We start from the raw sequence: 19,350 nt of genomic DNA on the forward strand, positions 1-19,350 counted from the left end.
ACACACTGGTCTTGGTCTTGACTCGGTCTCGCCCTGCTTTGGTCTTGGTCTTGTCTTGATCTCAACCCCTCAAAGTCTTGGTCTTGTCTTGGTCTCAACACACACTGGTCTTGGTCTTGACTCGGTCTCACCCTGCTTTGGTCTTGGTCTTTTCTTGGTCTCAACCCCTCAAAGTCTTGGTCTTGTCTTGGTCTCAACACACACTGGTCTTGGTCTTGACTCAGTCTCACTATGCTTTGGTCTTGGTCTTGTCTTGATCTCAACCCCTCAAAGTCTTGGTCTTGTCTTGGTCTCAACACACACTGGTCTTGGTCTTGTCTTGGTCTCAACACACACTGGTCTTAGTCTTGACTTGGTCTCGCCCTGCTTTGGTCTTGATGTTTTCTTGGTCTCAACCCCTCAAAGTCTTGGTCTTGTCTTGGTCTCAACACACACTGGTCTTGGTCTTGACTCGGTCTCAACCTGCTTTGGTCTTGGTCTTTTCTTGGTCTCAACCCCTCAAAGTCTTGGTCTTGTCTTGGTCTCAACACACACTGGTCTTGGTCTTGACTCAGTCTCACTATGCTTTGGTCTTGGTCTTGTCTTGATCTCAACCCCTCAAAGTCTTGGTCTTGTCTTGGTCTCAACACACACTGGTCTTGGTCTTGTCTTGGTCTCAACACACACTGGTCTTAGTCTTGACTTGGTCTCGCCCTGCTTTGGTCTTGATGTTTTCTTGGTCTCAACCCCTCAAAGTCTTGGTCTTGTCTTGGTCTCGTCTTGGTCTCAACACACACTGGTCTTGGTCTCGACTTGGTCTCGGATTTGCTGGTCTTGACTACAACACTACCTGACATCAAACTTAACATTTCAATAAACTAAATAAATAAATAAATAACCAAAATCAAGGATATATAATTATAAACCCAAATTCCTTTACAAACCAACTGCTATGTGTTTAAATCACTGTCTCCAAGTTACAGTTCAAGTTTTAGTTAATGCTGATCAGCATAATGTCAACAACTCTTTTGACAATCATTACAGAATTTTGAGTTCACATGAAACAGTTCTTTGGCATGAAGAATTATTTGGTATCATCAAGATATATAATAAACAATTGGCACTTGTTCTTGAATAAAGAAATTCCCCAGTGATTGTGTTGATTTGTTGTGAACGCACTATTGCTTTCAGCGAATGTTCATCATGCACAACACACTGATGACCTCAGATTCATATTCCGTTTGTCACTGGCAGGGTCAAATTCCCTGCATAGGTCACGCTGGTGGTCTCCAGTCTTTTGTCATGTTGAGAGATTGTAGTGCCCACACAGTGAATCAGCAGTGATCTCACAGCAGTGTCATTCACATTCTTGCTGCTTCCTGTGCTATCAGACGGGAGTGTGGGCTGACGAGTCACCCTGCACATGTGCCCCGCCATTCAAGGCTCGGACGGCTCAGTCCCACTTTATATTAGGTGTCTTTAACTACTACTGTATGTACTTAAGTCAAATAAATTAATAGTTAGGTGTGTTGATGTTGCATTGTAAAACACTTTTGCTGCTATTGAGGTGGATACGGGTAAGGTTATGGTTTGGTGATATGGTGGTATTAAGGGGTAAGGGAAGGTCAACAGTATTATTAAAGATGTAATTACAGATGTAATTACATAAACTTGGTCGGTGTCATGTCATAGCTGGGGGCGTGGCATGGGGGCGGAGTCGGCGTAGTGAAAAACAGTCCATCCCCACATTGGAAATGCATGGTGTTAACCCAGTATAGCCTATTTAGAATCACTTCTGCCGCTTGACAGAGCAAGATATATAGAAAAACTGAGCCGTATTGGGTCGGATTGTCCGTACAGTATCTGTGACTGGAAAAACGACCCAACACAATGGCCAGAGGTGTCATTTTCTCGTCAAAATGCATGATGCTCCCACAAATATTACTTGCCTACTTCATAAATCACCCAGTCTTTCAATGAAGACGTTTATTCAGTGTTCTTTAGAGTATGTATTACATACATTTAACGTTTTAAAATGATCATAAAACTTGTCTTGTGCTATGAAATGTACGTTTGTTCATGTAGGATATTTGTTTGGGCTAGAAAAGAAACATGAAATGCGCCGAGTCTAATGTCAAACGTTAATTTACGGCAGTGCCACGTTTAAAGAGCACCTATCATGGAATTTTGAAATTTACCTCTCATGTAGTGTGTAACATAGATCTAAGTGAACAAAAACATCCTGCAAAGTTTGAAATATGACAGTGCACCGTATATATAGTTATTTTCTTTCAAAAGTAAGAGTCGACTCAGAGTCATTTTTAAGAATCGTTAGAAGACCGAAGCTTTTTCTCTGACTAGATGACGTCAACTTGTCAAGTTATTTGAATACGATACGCCCACTTATTGCGCTCCAAGACGCCAGTGAAAACTAGAAAACATCATGGCGACGAGACGCTGTGTTCTGAAGTGCGACTCAAAAGCAAACTTTTTTCATCTGCCCAAGGATGAGCATTTGAAGACTAAGTGGCTTGAAGACAAACCATACATCGTCGCGATTGTGTGTTTATTAGTCTTCAAATTACATCTCAGGAAGCTTTTATTATGGACTTCTATTATGGCACATGGTATCTTCTTCGTCTGTCTGTACCATATATGGACTACATGTGCACAGAGCGCCCTCCGGCTGCCAGTATGAATTGAAAACAACACATAAGAGACTCAATCGCTCATGATTAGGCTACATCTGCGCATTTTGAGGAAGTATTGAATAAAAAATACTCCTCTGTTTAGAAATTTGACACAGACATATGAGAATCTATCAATATGTCTCCTCATCTGCACACTTTTGAACTAAAAGCCCTGAGGGATGTTGATTTGTCGCGAGTCTTCGTGAGGAGAATAGAGGAGTTTTTTTATGAATGAGATCAGCTGAGGCTCATATTACAATCAAACGGTACCGACGCGGTTTTCATATTCATAACTCCTGACACATATTAACAAATTACTGTCACTATAAGACTTTGATGGGCGTTCCGTTTCCGAAAATATCTGCACAGACTAAACCAATCACAACTGACTGGGTCATCGGACCAATCCCCGCAGATTAGCGTCACGTAAAGGCGGGCTTTTGAAAAGTGAATCACTAAAGGAATCATTTGAGAATCGCTGTCAAAACAGGTAAAAATAAATGCATATTATAAGAAAACTAAAGTCTTTTTTGTCATTGCATGCATGCAAAACTGTTGTTGGGGACTTCTAAAACAATATTTGGAACATTTTAAATGCCATAATAGGTGCTCTTTAACAAACATTTGTCAAAAGCCTAAAATGCAGTGATATGATGAGCTGCTTGGCATCAATGACAGAGGTTTAGATAAAGTTTAGACATCCGTCAGTTTTCTGTTGTCTTGCATGCATGTAGGTTTATCTGTTTATTTATTCGTTTTTCTTGTTAATACAGCCATGCACGAATGAATTAGTTCAGCATTTACATTTTACAAAGCAAATTTGGAGTTGACATGTCAGTGTCACAATACTATACTCAAATTAGTGACAATAGCAACGTTTTTTGCTTTTTTATAGCAACCGTCTTCATCAAAAAGACTAGATGATTTATGAAGTGTAATATTTGGGGAAGCAGCATGTATTCTGGCGAGAAAATGCCATTCAAGTGTCGTATGTAATGTGACTACATCAGCTTGTAAGCTTGAAACACAAACATGAGCCCTTCCCTTAATGAAATAAAGAAGACTTTGAATGTTTTGTACATTAATAACCTCACACACTATGTGATAACTTGCGTGAAAACTGCTTTAATGATAAGTTGACAGCTTTTTGACGCAGTTTGAGTCCCGTGTCAAACTATATTGGCGTTTTTGTTAAACAAACTTTTCCGATTGCAGTAATGAAATCTCTTATGTTTTCATATTTACAATAATACATCATCATGTAGTGAAAATGTTTAATTGTAATGGACGTATTGCACAGGCTTTCGGAATTGATTCGGAATCGGCTCCGTCTGTTATTCGACAGTATAAAACTTCAGATTTAACTTATTAGAGGTGAAGACCACCACACAGCAACTTTTCGGCATTGCACCTAGCAAAAATCAATCATAATCATTACAAAAATTAAAGATAAAGCTTCTAATAAGGTCTCAGCGCGTTCATTCGAATGGCTTGTTTTCCCCCACGACATAAACGGATATGACGTTTTTGTGGGCATTCCCAGTAGTGCCGACCAATGTAAAATGTAAAAACATGTATTTATGCAATATGCACGCATTGTATCAAAGGATTTATTTAAACTCCCCCTGTATTAAATCATTTCATCCCTTAAAACTCAACTTTGATTACCAAAATTACATATTTAAAAGTTTGTTTTCCTGTGATTTTTTAAAAATGCCTTAAAATAGCTTGAATATAACTCTATACCCTTGCTCCATTTAGTATATATGAATATGCAAATTATCCTTGCCTCCAATCACTCACTCCAGCTCAGAGACCCACTCGCTCAACTTTACAGTAGTAAACTGCACAATGGCAAGTGGAAATACTGGTTTAATTCAGTCATATATGTTTGAACCAGAAACTGATTCAGAAGAAGTGGAAAAGTGAATTATACACTCGTCTACAAGTCGATGTATCAGAATGGTAACGCTTTTTATGTATCGCTCTCTGAAACGTCATACACACCTACAACGGTAATTAATACGATTAGCCTTTTGCTTGACTGTGTTAACAGCTAATAATGTTTTGCTAATGTTACACAAACCATGTTCCCGTTCTCCATCTCAGTCTGCCTTCTAAAAATCAACATCCTTAGAAACACTTTGAACAACTGCACTGTAAAAAATGATTGTGATTTTAACGGTACTTTACTGTAAAAATGCTACGGTGAAAAACAGTTAATTGGTTAACAGAAAGTATCCGTACTATATACGGTGAATAACTGTAATAGATCTAACCTTACATTTCATTTCATTTTACAGTAAAATACCGTTAAATTTACAATTTTTGGAAGTGAAAAAGAACAAGTCATTGTGTAATTTACAGTGAAAACCCGTAAATTGACATTCCCAGAATTCCCAGCGTGACACTTCGCATTTGATGTATTTTCATTGCAATAACTATGTTTCTTCTTTGTTTTTTCTAATCGGTTATGTACATTAGGGTTTTATGTTATATCTGATGTTGTTAAATTAATGTTTATTGCATTTTTTAAATGTAAGTTTTACCATGATGGTGTTTAGTGTTTGTGTGAATGACACTGAGCACCTTCTATATATTAGTATTGTCTTCTTAAAAGCTGCTTGTGATGAGCTTTGATTCATCATGTGATTCTCATCTCCACTGTGATTGGTGGTTGTCCGTATATATCAAAGATACATAACAGATATTAGTATTTCAATAGGTTGGTAATTTAACATTATTTCAGTTAATGAAATATGTTTTTTTTTACCGTAAATTGTTTACAGTGTAAAAATAATCATTACAATATAAACCTTTAAATTATATGGTTTTGAACTGTAAAAGAAAACATTTTTAAACCGTAATTATTACATTATAAACCTTTAAATTATATGGTCCTGTCCCTAAAAACCTAAAACGTTACTGCCGTATTTTTTACAGTAAAGTTCTGGCAACCACAGCTGCCGGTTTTTTACCGTACATTTTACGGGGATTTTTTTTTACAGTGTGGTCAGTGGAGAAAGGCACATAGTTCACATAACATCGTAATATACATCATACATAATCACCCGTTGTATTGCTAAATGTACCCGGTTTTTCATATCATTCTCTTGAGACTCACCCGGCTTCAGAGAATAGTTAATGATATGCTAAAGCCCACCTACACGTTGACGGGACTGGTTACAAGGTAGTTTGTGACACCAAACATTGGCCATTTCAAACTGTGTTTTTGGTAAACGGCAGTTTTAAGGAGAAAAAACTCAGCAATGGTGTTGACTTATGAATTTGCACACCACATAGACATATAAACAACATTAAAAACTTGATTTTCTTTAAATGTTATTACATAGTAATTATAAAGTGGGTCCGAAGACTCTTCTCTTTCATGTTCATCACTTCTGACATTCATGTTGCATTGGGTAATTTGGCATTCCATAATGCAGTGTTTTTCAGAGAGATACGGGCTGGCAGCAAATTGTTTTTCCACTTTAAGGCCGTGCCAAGGCACAAGAATGTCATGATCTGAGAACAGGAAGGAAGCAAAATCCTTCCACTCTTAAAAGGGGTGCAGGGATGACATCAGAACCCATTCTAATTTTCCTGTGGTAAACATAACTTGACGATACTTTGACGTTTTGTTCTACAATGTAAATTACACACACTCACATCCTAAGCTGTCTTACTTATTAAAAACGTAAGTTTTCAAAGATGAATATAACTGCTTCAAATTCACTATGGGTGTGTGTAATTTACGTTGTAGAACAAAACGTCAAGTTATGTTCACCACAGGCTTTATATTACCCAAAAATTTAAAAACCCCATTATAAAACCCGAAATTAAAATCTTGACGAATGAAACTTGTTGATTCAGTGTTGATTCAGTTCAGATCAATAACTGCGTCAAGCTCATCAATTATGAAATAAGTCAATTCATCTATAACGCAACAGTGATGTCATCATCCAACCCAATTCGGTTGTTAAGTCTGACGTCAGGCGGCAATGCTTTCGGGTCCAAACGCTCTATCTCATACCACAAGAAAAACAACAAACGGTGCTAATGTACACACACAATGTGGTTTAATACTACAAAAAATACACTCACCTAAAGGATTATTAGGAACACCATACTAATACTATGTTTGACCCCCTTTCGCCTTCAGAACTGCCTTAATTCTATGCGGCATTGATTCAACAAGGTGCTGAAAGCATTCTTTAGAAATGTTGGCCCATATTGATAGGATAGCATCTTGCAGTTGATGGAGATTTGTGGGATGCACATCCAGGGCACGAAGCTCCCGTTCCACCACATCCCAAAGATGCTCTATTGGGTTGAGATCTGGTGACTGTGGCGGCCATTTTAGTACAGTGAACTCATTGCCATGTTCAAGAAACCAATTTGAAATGATTCAAGCTTTGTGAAATGGTGCATTATCCTGCTGGAAGTAGCCATCAGAGGATGGGGACATGGTGGTCATAAAGGGATGGACATGGTCAGAAACAATGCTCAGGTAGGCCGTGGCATTTAAACGATGCCCAATTGGCACTAAGGGGCCTAAAGTGTGCCAAGAAAACATCCCCCACACCATTACACCACCACCACCAGCCTGCACAGTGGTAACAAGGCATGATGGATCCATGTTCTCATTCTGTTTACGCCAAATTCTGACTCTACCATCTGAATGTCTCAACAGAAATCGAGACTCATCAGACCAGGCAACATTTTTCCAGTCTTCAACTGTCCAATTTTGGTGAGCTTGTGCAAGTTGTAGCCTCTTTTTTTATTAAACATCATACAGGTTTGGAACAACTTGAGGGTGAGTAAATGATGACAGAATTTTCATTTTTGGGTGATCTATCCCTCCCTATCTAAGTCCAGGCTGCATCACAAGTCAGATTGGGGATTGATATCATTGTCAATATACTGTTACTGTAACAAAAGGGTGAAAGAGGATCACTCAGGGAACACTTGAACCCTTCCATCATCCAGCAAACCATGTCTTAACCTCAGGAGGGTCCTAATGTATCGATCAGTAGAGGTGAAGCCATTGTTTTCCTGTGATGGATGACGTTTATTAATTTCCTGAAAGAGACCATTTACAGTAATACTCTTTGTGGTAAAATGATGATGGTGATGGTGATGATGATGCACTTTATGCGTCAGCCTGGATGAGGAATGATGACTGAATATGGTGTGTGTGCGTGCGTGCGTGTGTGTGTGTGTGTGGTTCAGGGATACCCTACATTATGAGGACAAAATATCCCCGCAAAAATGGCAATATCCAAAATCTTTGTCCTTGTGGGGACATTTTTGGTCCCTTTGATGAAAACAGCTTATTATACTGTGATGTTTTTTGAAAATGTAAAAATGCTGAACGTTTTCTGTGATTTAGGAAGGTTTAGTGATCTCATGTTATTTCATTAAGAGTTTTTCCAAATCAAATCTTTCTAATCTACACAGGTTAAGTGCATCATCACATACTAATGGGGTTTTAGTGGTGGAAGAGCAAATACCTTCAAACAATAATTACGTTATTATGTACTCTCTGACTCTGCCAATGTGTACAAATATAAAGCAATTTTGGAGGTTTAAATGGCACTTTGTGCAATTACAGACTGCATCTATAATGGTCAACTAAATATGATTTTAGGTAAAAAGTCTTGGGTGCCTGGAATAATCAATTATTCATGTTTAAAATATATATATTTTTCCATATAGCCTGTATCCATTTTTTTTGCTGAGCTATTCTATAATTGAATGCAATTGGATATAGTTAATTAAAGCTGCCTCTTACATTCTTTGAACACAAAATATGTGTGTAGCCTAACTAGCGTCACAGTTTCTTGACTTTCAGCTGTGTGTGCTGGTTTATCAGGATCACATTATTTGCTTCACACTTCATCGACCGAGCGTCCATATGGACACAGCGGGATCGATGCTTCTCTCAGGCGGACACAAGCGCAGCTTATATTTCAGCTGGATCTGATAGTGTCCGATCTTCCTTTAAATCTAAAAATCAGTCAGATGCGGGAGGCGAACACAGCTCTGCATTGCAGCGAATGCGAATAGAGAATGCTCTGTATATAAATCGCGATCGATATGAGGTCGAAGTAAACGGATTTCTTTGAGACGTTTTTGTCGCGTCAAGAGTAGATTTTATGACATAAACATAATCAGGTTTTACCAAATAGATTATGCATAGATATATCCCAATAAATAGAGCTGTAAACTTTGCAAAAGTGCAAAATGAATCATATCAGAATTTTTGCATTTTAATGTAAACATTTACAAATGCAATGGCACTGAAAATCAAAATGACACATTTCAAATAAAAGAAGACAAAAATAAAAACTTAAAATAGCCTAAATGCTTAAGTTTATTATAGTAGCCTATACATGTATATGATATAAATATGGTATATGTCATAATTCCATAATTGCTTATGTGGCTGTCAGAATTAACTCATCAAACTCACTTGAAAAGAGTTACTCTGATCAACTCCAAATAAATCTCAGCTGCTCTTGAACAACATCTAACATCTTCTTGGTTGCATATGCTACTATAAGAGCAAAGGGCCACAAAGAGATCCATGAAGCATCAACCGGATCTCATTGTTGGCTGTCAAGAGGCCGACAGCAACATAACATTGGGATAGTTCACCCAAAAATGAAAATTAGCCCATGATTTGCTCACCCTCAAGTCATCCTAGGTGTATATGACATTCTACTTTCAGACAAATACAATCTGAGTTAAATTTAAAAAGTCCTGGCTAATCCAAGCTTTATAATGGCAGTGAATTGTTGTCTCGTTTATGAAGTCCATAAAAGTGCATCTATCCATCATATAACTGCTCCACACGGCTCCGGGGGGTTAATAAAGGCCTTCTGAAGGAAAGTGGCGTATTTTGGGTAAGAAAAATATCTATATTTAAAACTTTATAGACTAAAATAACTAGCTTCCGGCAGTCAGCGGTGCACGAGTCGACTTGCGCTAAAAGGGTAACGTTTTGGGTGAACTATCCCTTTAAGAGTTGCAGCTTTTTCAAGCACTGGTTGTAAAAAGCAATGGTAAAAATTTCCTGAAATTGCTTGTTCAGCTTGACAACCACTATAATACCTTATCTATGGGTGTCTTCTAACTAAACAAAATAGGGTGACAGCTTGTACCAAAACATGTCCGCAAAAGTCTTAACAGAAGCCCTTTTCAGAATTGGCTCCCCTACTATTGCTCTCTACATGTGACAGCTATCTCCTGTATTCTCCACGTGTCTGGGATATGGGGCTGGGTGGCAAGACATAAGCCATTTCTGACTCTGCCATGTCATTTTCTGACAAGCCATTTCTGACTCAGTGGCATTACAAGGGTTGTAATTTTTACATTAAGCATGCAGAAGTTCTGATATGATTTATTGTTGTTTCATCTTTTTACATCACAAAAACCAGCTGTTTGATCTGTGGCCAGACATTACTACACAGCTACTCCAGGGGTGTTCAATCCCGTCCTAACAGATTTCATTGTAGATCAAGACAAATGTTCATGCATGGGGATTAGAGAACATTATGCCAAAGGCTACTAAATAATCTAAATAAAATCCCAGAATGTATGACCTAAGTGCACACATTTTGCTTATGAATAATAAAGGATTAGTTTACTTTAAAATGAAAATTACCCTCAAGCCATCTGTATATGACTTTCTTCTTTCTGATGAATACAATCTGAGTTATATTAATAAATATCCTGACGCTTCCAAGCTTTATAATGGCAGTGACGGTGCCCACGAGTTTGAAGCTCAAAAAAGTGCATCCTTCATAAACGTACTCCACACGGCTCCGGGGGTTAATAAAGGCCTTGGTTAATAAAGTGATGGTTTGTGTAAGAAAAATTGTCCATATTTAACGCATTATAAAGTAAAATATCTAGCTTCCGAACTTACAAAAAAGCAGCGTATGAGTGTTGGGTAAGTTACTCTAAAAAAGTAATGAATTACTAGTTAAAAAATAAAATCTTCAATAGTGTAATTAGATTACTGTACAAATTTCATTAATAAAATAAATAATATAAAACTACATTATTCTTATTAACTGACCAAAGTATTACAAATGTGATAAGGATGTATAAAAACATGCATTTTATGCAAGTTAGACTTTAAATGTTGACGTTAATTCCATTTTATATAATTGTTCTACAGTCTATACACAGTATTTAGTTCAATTACATCAGAAGTAACTGTAATTAAATTACAGAAAAAAAAGAGTAATCCCTTACTTTACTTTTTCAAGGGAAAAGTATTTTACCAATTAGCCTACTTAGTAACTAGTTACACCCAACACTGCATATGACTGATGTGACGTATGACGTCAGACGTAGCGTAAGTGTTTTGGACTGCGAGAGGTGTTACACTTTCTTCATAAGTTGAATGGGATTTTTAAATATGGATATTTTTCTTACACAAATGCATCACTTCGCTTCAGAAGGCCTTTATTTAAAAGTACCGGGAGCCGTGTGGAGTACTTTTATGATGGATGGATTTTGAGCTTCAAACTCAATGGACCCCGAAATGTATTAAAGGTCCCATGGCATTTTTATGAGGTTTTTAACATTACTATGAGTTCCCATAGCCTGTATATTGTCCCCCAGTGGCTAGAAATTTCGATAGGTGTAAACTGAGTTCTGGCTGTCTTTCTCTGCCTTTGAGAAAATAAGAGCTCAGACGAGCCGATCTGGAATCTTCCCAGTATGTCGTCATAAGGCGAACGGTTACCTCCCCTTCCTCTGCTTTGCCCGCCCAGAGAATTTGGAGAAAATGGATTCCGTTTTGCAATGTCAGCACAGACTTTACAAACACACTTCATATGGATTCGACAGCACCGCCACAAACAGTGAGTAACAGTGTTCATTAATGCCTGATCTGTGATCAGTGATTTCTGATGTGTAGCTAATTATTCAAGTTCACACAGACTTTCTTTCTAAATCGTTTAATACTATTAATGCATCAGTGAATCAAGCCAGTGACTAAACCATCAACTTCACATTGTTTCTCTTAGTAGCACGAAAAAAATCTGTTATTTAAATGATCAAAGCGATCAAAGAACACTCTCTTTATAATGTTCGGAGCTGTCAATCACACGTCGTGAGTGTATCTGCACACTTTCCCAAACTGCCGTTATAATGAATGACGCTGTTATGCTGCATAACAAAGCTCTTACTGTATTCATATCGATGTTGTGTTTGCTGTTAGTTGTGGTCAAGGATTAAGTGAGAGAAAACGCGCTGCAATGACGAGATCACTGCATTCACGCGATCAACAGACTGTCTGTCGACTCAATGCTCATCACTGCAGCCTTTTATGTGATGGGAAAAGATCTAAAAATAATGCTATAATCAACACTTTCACAATTCGTTCATCTCTCGACGGCTGTAATAGTAAAAAAAACGTAGTAAAAGTATTCGAGAGGGGTTCCACATGTTACAAAGTTCGTAGAATAAGGAGGAAGAAGACAGGGTCGTGTGACTGGGACTCGTGTTTATTCAGAACTCTCAGATACAAACAAAATAAACTTGCGCTCACAGCCTCTCAACAACTCGGTACAATAAAACTTTCTCAGCTATCTTTCTCCAGCTCCGTCTCTCTGGTCCACGAGTGTCCAGTCCGTCTCTCTCTGGGCTCTGGCTGTGTTTGCAGATCTCGCTAAACCACGACCCCTACGCCACATAATCTAATACTCATTTCAAATGCAAAGATGTCAGCCAATCACAGCAGTGGGCGTTTAAACTGAAGTCTCACAGCAGACACGCCCCTTCAAACAGAGCATTCAAGCCAGAGGGCTAATATCAGAATAGAAAAAATGCCTTTTATTTCTAAATTATGACATTTTGTGATGTAAAAATCATACTAACAATAAAAGTAGACCTCAGGAAACATTATAAAACAATTTTAAAAAATACACGCTGGGACCTTTAATATAACTTCGATTGTGTTCATCAGAAAGAAGAATGTCATATACACATAGGATGAGTAAATCATGAGTAAATCATGGGGTCATTTTCATTTGAAAGTGAACCAATCCTTTAACTTTCCCCCCTCGGTCACCACCTTTAGCCCCGCTATTCATAAAAATAAAAGTTGGCATTGATGGTTCCATGAAGAACCCAAAACGGTTCTTCTAGGGGAGACCGGGGATGGTTGTAACACTTCTGATTTCTCCAATCAGGAACTAGTTACAAAGCACCTGATTCACTTCACACATGGTCTGTTTAGTCTTCATTCCACACGTGATACAGTAGAGCCATGTGGCAGACACAGCAGATCTTAGAGTGGGAAAAACAATTTTGAGGTAAGAAAGTAACTTTTTTTTGCTTTGTTTAGTTGTGTTATGGGAATTTCTGCTTAGTTAAACTCATCAAAGTTAAATTGAAAATGGACTAACCGTTTTAACCCAGCGATTGGGTTGTTTTAAGCAAACATTTAACCCAACCGCTGGGTTAAAACAACCCAATTGCTGGGTTAGTCCATTTTCAACCCACCTTGGATTATTTTTAACCCATGCAGCATTTTTTAGAGTGTGGAAAGAGTGTATTCACTGAGGAATAAGAATAACATATTGTTCCAGTTCCATTTTCTATGGTCAATTACTAAGACTGAGAGTGACCAACACACTGAAAATGAGCGTGACACATCAGTTATATTGAAAAATCAGTGTTGAATAAAAAGCTTTCAAAATCCTTTTTTTTTTTTTTTTTTTTGTCATAATCCTTATTTCATTATGTTACATATCACCCCGGTGGATATCATAATGTTACATCTCACCCCAGGGTATGTTACAACTAACCCACCATGGGGTGAATTATAACATTTCACTCCTCGTGTTTGAGACTAAACCGTGCATTTTCTTTTTGTGTTGCAAAGATAATAGCCATGTCATTTAATAGCAGACGCGTGTAGTCACATTTTGAACACACTGGCTTAAAAGTACTCCAATATAACGAAAATGTTAAATGGGTGGGGGGGGGGGGGGGGGGACAACCTTTTGGAACCCTTTTTAAAGCCCTGGACATAATAGTGTTCATAAAATACAGCTCCGTGGATGGGGTGAGACCGGGTGAGACGCGTCCATCGCTCAATGGTAACGTATAGGGCGCTGAGGGGACAGAGGAGGGGCGATGGGTCCCTCTCTCTCTCTCTCTCTCTCTCTCTCTCGCTCTCTCTCTCTCTCTCTCTCTCTCTTATTGAGCGCAGTGCAGTGCGGATTACAGATTCTGTCCTCTCAGTGCAGCGGGAACTACTGCAAACAAGGGCTATATTCATACAACCACATTAATCACAGGTAATGGAGCTCTTTGAGGAGGGGCTCTCTCTGAACCTGTGCATTTTTTCGTTGCTCATATGGACTTCTACAAGTGCGTTTAACCTGGACACGCAAAACGTCCTCAGGAAGAATGGTCATCCGGGCAGCCTCTTCGGGTTCTCCCTCGCCCTGCACCGGCAGCTCCAGCCCTCTGATAAAAGAATGTGAGTAGAACCAGTTCTTCAGATCGGTGCGATTATTCGAGATCGTGCGTCTGATTAGATGTGCGCTTCATCTTCCGTTCATCCCGCACCTGTGCCGGTTCATTTTTAAACAGTGGTTTTACTTCATTTTTCTCTATTAAAACACGAACAGATGCATGTATTTGTCTAATAGTTCATAAAGAAATCAACATCTCTTTCTGAATGGTGAAGTGTTAGGTGTATGTCCGAGGGGTGATTAGTCCAGTGAACGTCGTGTGGGGGAAGGCATGCGCTTGAAGAGGCTGGTGCTTTACTTACAGACAAGTTAACAATGCCCAACGTGATGCGACAAGTCACCAGCGGACAATGGCTTTTCACACTGAAAGAATTCAAAGAGCAATGCCACAAAGTCCACTCTTTAAAGTAAATGTTCTTCAGTGGCTCTTTCAGCACTTTATTCAGCAAAGACCCCAATTACTATAGGCTAAGGAATGATTTTTTGGACTTGTATGGTTCTTTAAGTTGATTATGTGCTCATTTTGGAGATTTGAAAGTTCCTTGATGCTTTGTTTAAACAATAATAATAACCATATTATATTATTAGGTTATTCAGATCATCACACTGGTTTCTGTTATCTCTAAAGCAGCCTTATTTAAAAAATTGATGCTGTTTTGTCTAAACCACAGCCTTGAATGAAATCTGTTCTGATATCCTTCCTATGTGCTGGAAGTCTTTTATAACATGCATTTAATAGTCTTTTAACTTTGCTTAATTTTCGAGTCAGGTTGGTCACTTTTGCTTCTCTCTGTGTCCGGTTACCCTTTATTTTAAGGTGTCCGTGTTACGGTGTAATTACACGTTTAAGTACTGACTAATTAACTACTTGTACTTACTACAGGGATAGGGGTTGGTTTAGGGTTAGTTGCATGTAATTATGCGTCATTTATAGTTATTACAGTATAACTACATGTAGCGTGTAACAAGTACACTGTGAAATAAAGCTTTCTCTCAGATCTGTACTCTGCCTGGTACAATTAAAGATGGGATGCTATGGTCTAAGGCTGTAAAACATCTGTCATGATGGGACACTAACTGGGCTGTTTTTGGACTAGTTTGAAATGTAAGGACAAGCCGACACACCCTCATGGCAACTATTTTATATTTTGGCAAAGTTAGGTTAGGTGTGGTCTTTCATCCTTACTTTTTTTTTTTACCACAATTGCACAAATTCAGATCATAAAATAGTTATGTTTTCTCAAATCCGTTTAACATCAAAAAACAACCAGTCCAGTTGTTAATTCATTCTAGAGGTAAGATGGAAAGAAATTGTGTTGCTTTGCTGAGGTCAGTTCTCTGCATGACTGAAAAGAGTTTGCGATTAACAAAAAGGCTGAATGATTTACTTAGAGTCTGAGTGTGAGGGGAACACACATGGATTTGTGTGTGTGTGTGTTTGTTTGTATGACAGCGTGTTTAAACAGTTGTGTCAAGTGAACAAGTGTGAGTTTTCTTGTGTGTGTGGCGGAAGACACCTGTTTACAGCATCTATGGTGGCATGAAAATGTCTTGCACCTGTGAACAGGCTTGTCTGTCTGTTGTCTTTCTGTTGATGTGTATGTCTTTAGGCCTTTTCATATTTATTCCCTTTCTAATGTGGATTTAGTTGATTCTTGTTGGGTTTGCTGAATAATGTATGTGCTGGTGCTCAATCTCTGGGTGTTTGCCAGGCTGCTGCTATCAGCACAATGGCTCATGCAGGTCATTTCCAGGGTGGAAGTGGTATCTGATACACTTCGTACAATGCTCTTCTCAAATCACTATTATGTGTGATTGAGAGTGTTTTCACAGGTGTATCGATGTGCATGAATTAGATCTTTTTATCAATGCATGCACCCAAATAATCAGTTAGTAATCCGATTGATGGATCAATCAGATTGAAAGCCTTTATATAAACACCTCAGTCAACCCAATTGAGCTCGATCTGAATGAAATCTCGATCGGATTGAACGGGGTGGTGTAGACCTGAAATAATCTGGTCAATAAGACAAAGCTAAGCATGTAAACGCTTGAATGCGACTGTTTTCAGATTCAAAAATACCTTGCACACACATGCAGTGCGTGTTTACCAGAGCCCTTTTATAATATGATCTCTGGTTAAAGGGCTAGTTCACCCGAAAATTAAAATTAGCCCATGATTTACTCACCCTCAAGCCATCCAGGTGTATACGACATTCTTCTTTCAGACGAATACAATCTGAGTTATATTAAAACATGTCCTGGCAAAATCCAAGCTTTATAATGGCAGTGAACGGGGGGTTGTAATCTTCTTTTTTTAATATGCAAAATATATATATATTTGTGCAGATCTAATGCTGTACCAAAGCAACTCAAAAGCTTTTCTCGATATGGTTGTTGTTAGATAAATTGCGGGGTTACATTTGACTTGGGCTGAGAGTTTCCAAACGTAGATTTGTCTGTTTTGATCAGCGTTTTGGCTGCTTGGAATTCTTCAGCAGGTATTTTCTCTGTTTACCCCGAAAAGAGGATCAGTTCTGTGGGGTTAAGGTTAGGTACACAGAGGAGTTTACCAAGGACAGGAAATGAGGGAATATATTACAGAGAGCCTGATGAGGATCTGTCTTATTGCTTCAGTCATCATGATAATCCCATGTTTAATATGAGAACGCATTGGAACATTTTTTATCATTTTAATTACATGTACCCACAATTTGAGTTGTGCTTCTCAATGCTCTGTCCAACATTATCATAAGTGTGTGAAAGGAGCTCGACTCGGGTGGTAAGACTGCAGTGGGCTCTGCTGTTGAAAGCCTGTTTGTGCTGCATGACTGCCTTTCACTCAGTCAGAGGTGAAGCAGTTTTCATGCATGTAAAGTGCTTCCCCTCTGACTGATTGTCTTGAAGAAATGTGTTAAAAGTTACACTTCTTTAATAACAGGATGTTGGACAGAGCATGATCAGCCTTTGCACGGTTAAAGAACATCGCTCTATGTGGTTGTGTTGTGCACAAACATTGTGCACCCGTATCTCTGGAGCTCCTAGCAGATGCCATACACTTAGACTTTAGTAGCTTCTCTTTAATGCCGCACAAAAGGTCTTCCTTCCTGTCATTCATACAGTTTCCTGTGACTTCTCATCGACTCCTCCATCAGACGGAGATCGCACAGAAAAACAAAACCGATGCTGTGAGTATCCAGAGTGGTCGATGAACAGGTTGGCGTTTGCTTACACGGGAACAGGAGAAATCAGGGAATATGTACACCAGGCCATCTGTGCTCATGTAACATGAGAGATAGATCGCTAGAGGCCCCTTTTCTTTTCTTTCTGTGAGAATGCTGGCTCCTAGTTGTGTGTTTGTGTCGGTCTCCTCAGGTGTGGGTATATATTAAGCCCTAGAGAGATTTTTGTGGCTTTTAAAACAGTAGACAGTGTGTTAATATGGTTAACACTCTCCAGGGTTATTTATAAGGCCTGCTTTTTATTTGTGTCTGAAACTGAAACTCCATTTTTGCATAATACAAACACGTCTGTTGCTAACAATGTATTTGAAGGGATGTAGGTTGGTACGCATGAGGCCGACAAGTGCATCTCTGCAGTCTGTTCGAGAATAGGAGATGAGTATCTAGGAATATGTAAACTGAACTTGCAAACACGTTTGAATTTTGATGGTAATATTCTTCTCATAGGCTTTAATAAAAGAGATCCAGTCTTGTCCGTCAGGATTTCTCCACATGTGTTTGATCACAGATCAGTTGCACTTGTCTAGTTAGTGGTAAATGTGTGCTCTATCTGACAAGAAAAGTTTTTCAAGTATTTTTCTCCAAGCAGCTTAAAGAGGTTTTTTTTATGATTTGTAATACTGGGGCTTTATTAGTGCTGTTCATTGATTTGAGTAAATGTTTTGACATTTGGGTATAAAGTGTTTTAATTCTACAATATATGGTTTAAAAACGTCTGAGTGCTGCCCTCTTAAGGTTGAATGGTGGCTACTGCAGTTGGATTTTCCTATTGGACGTTGTTTGGCGTTACGTATGTTGGCTCTTCCAACCATAGATATCCATAATAAAGGCTAGATGTCTTACGGCGGAGTCTCTAACATCATCACCGGCGGCCATCTTGTCACAGGCAGGGCTCTGTGGTACCTGATGATCTGCATGAACACAAAATACTCTTATCTCACTGAAATCTTGACGGATTTACAAATGGTTTGGTTTCTTACAAACGTTATTAACATGGCTATAATTATGGATGCTTGAACAAATTATGAAAAAAATGTCATAAGTATGCAGTGTCATAACTACATCTCTGACGTTTATAACAAACCAAACAGTTTGAAAATCGGTAGAAAATTGAGCAAGTTATGGTTATTTAAAAAGTGCAAGCACCATTAAAACAATGTTAGAAGTGAGCGAGCTGCTTTTGACAAGATGGCCGCCAGGTGCGGACGTTGACCTCCATTGGCCAGCAGCATGGACGAGACATCTAGCCTTTATTATGGATATCTATGCTTCCAACGGCTCACTACCCACGCCCCTGGCACGAGCTCACCACGCCCTAATCAATCCGTTCCTGCGGGTCTCAGGTGTCCGCCCCCCGCTCAGCCCCGCCCTCGGTACACCCTTCTGTATCCACTGGGCTCTGCCCACTTTTCCAGCATTTTTCAAATATTGCCAGTGGGTGGAGTTAGGCTCTGATCAGGGGTTGAGTTACCCTTTAAGATGTTCAGTACAGTTCAGTACGGTACGCAATTTTTGCCGTTTCCATTGTCAGAAGTTGTGAATGGTACCCTAATTTCGAACCTTACCACTTTTTTGGCACCCTTCCGTTGGGGTACCTAGCACAGCAGTTCGGTACTATTGATTAGGGCATGGTGAGCTTGTGCCAGGGGCGTGGGTAGTGAGCCGTTGGAAGAGCCAACACACATGACGCCTAACAATGTCCAATAGGAAAATTCAACTGCAGTAGCCACCATTCAACCTTAAGAGGGCAGCACTCAGACGTTTTTACACCATATATTGTAGAATTAAAACACTTTATACCCAAATGTCAAAACATTTACTCGATGCGCTTCTGGCTGGACTCCCCTCTTGTGCGATCCAAACACTTCGAATGATCCAGAATGCAGCAGCACGTCTTGTCTTCAACGAGCCCAAAAGGACCCACGTCACACCACT

General features: G+C 39.0%; 1 protein-coding gene across 2 annotated transcripts in view; it reads left to right on the plus strand.

The window, feature by feature from the left end:
* The first annotated feature begins 13,894 nt into the window (after positions 1 to 13,894).
* itga6a (integrin, alpha 6a) overlaps positions 13,895 to 19,350 on the plus strand; it is a 55,088-nt gene continuing 49,632 nt past the window's right edge. The window contains exon 1 of one of the 2 annotated variants that reach the window (XM_079822119.1): positions 13,895 to 14,178. In XM_079822119.1, coding sequence (XP_079678245.1) covers positions 13,997 to 14,178 — 182 coding nt within the window. In that variant the 5' untranslated portion in view covers positions 13,895 to 13,996. The remainder of the gene's footprint in view (positions 14,179 to 19,350) is intronic. The other variant, XM_079822120.1, reaches the window with a different exon arrangement.

The sequence above is a fragment of the Gobio gobio genome (assembly GCF_949357685.1).
Source record: "Gobio gobio genome assembly, chromosome: 7".
Lineage (NCBI taxonomy): Eukaryota > Metazoa > Chordata > Actinopteri > Cypriniformes > Gobionidae > Gobio > Gobio gobio.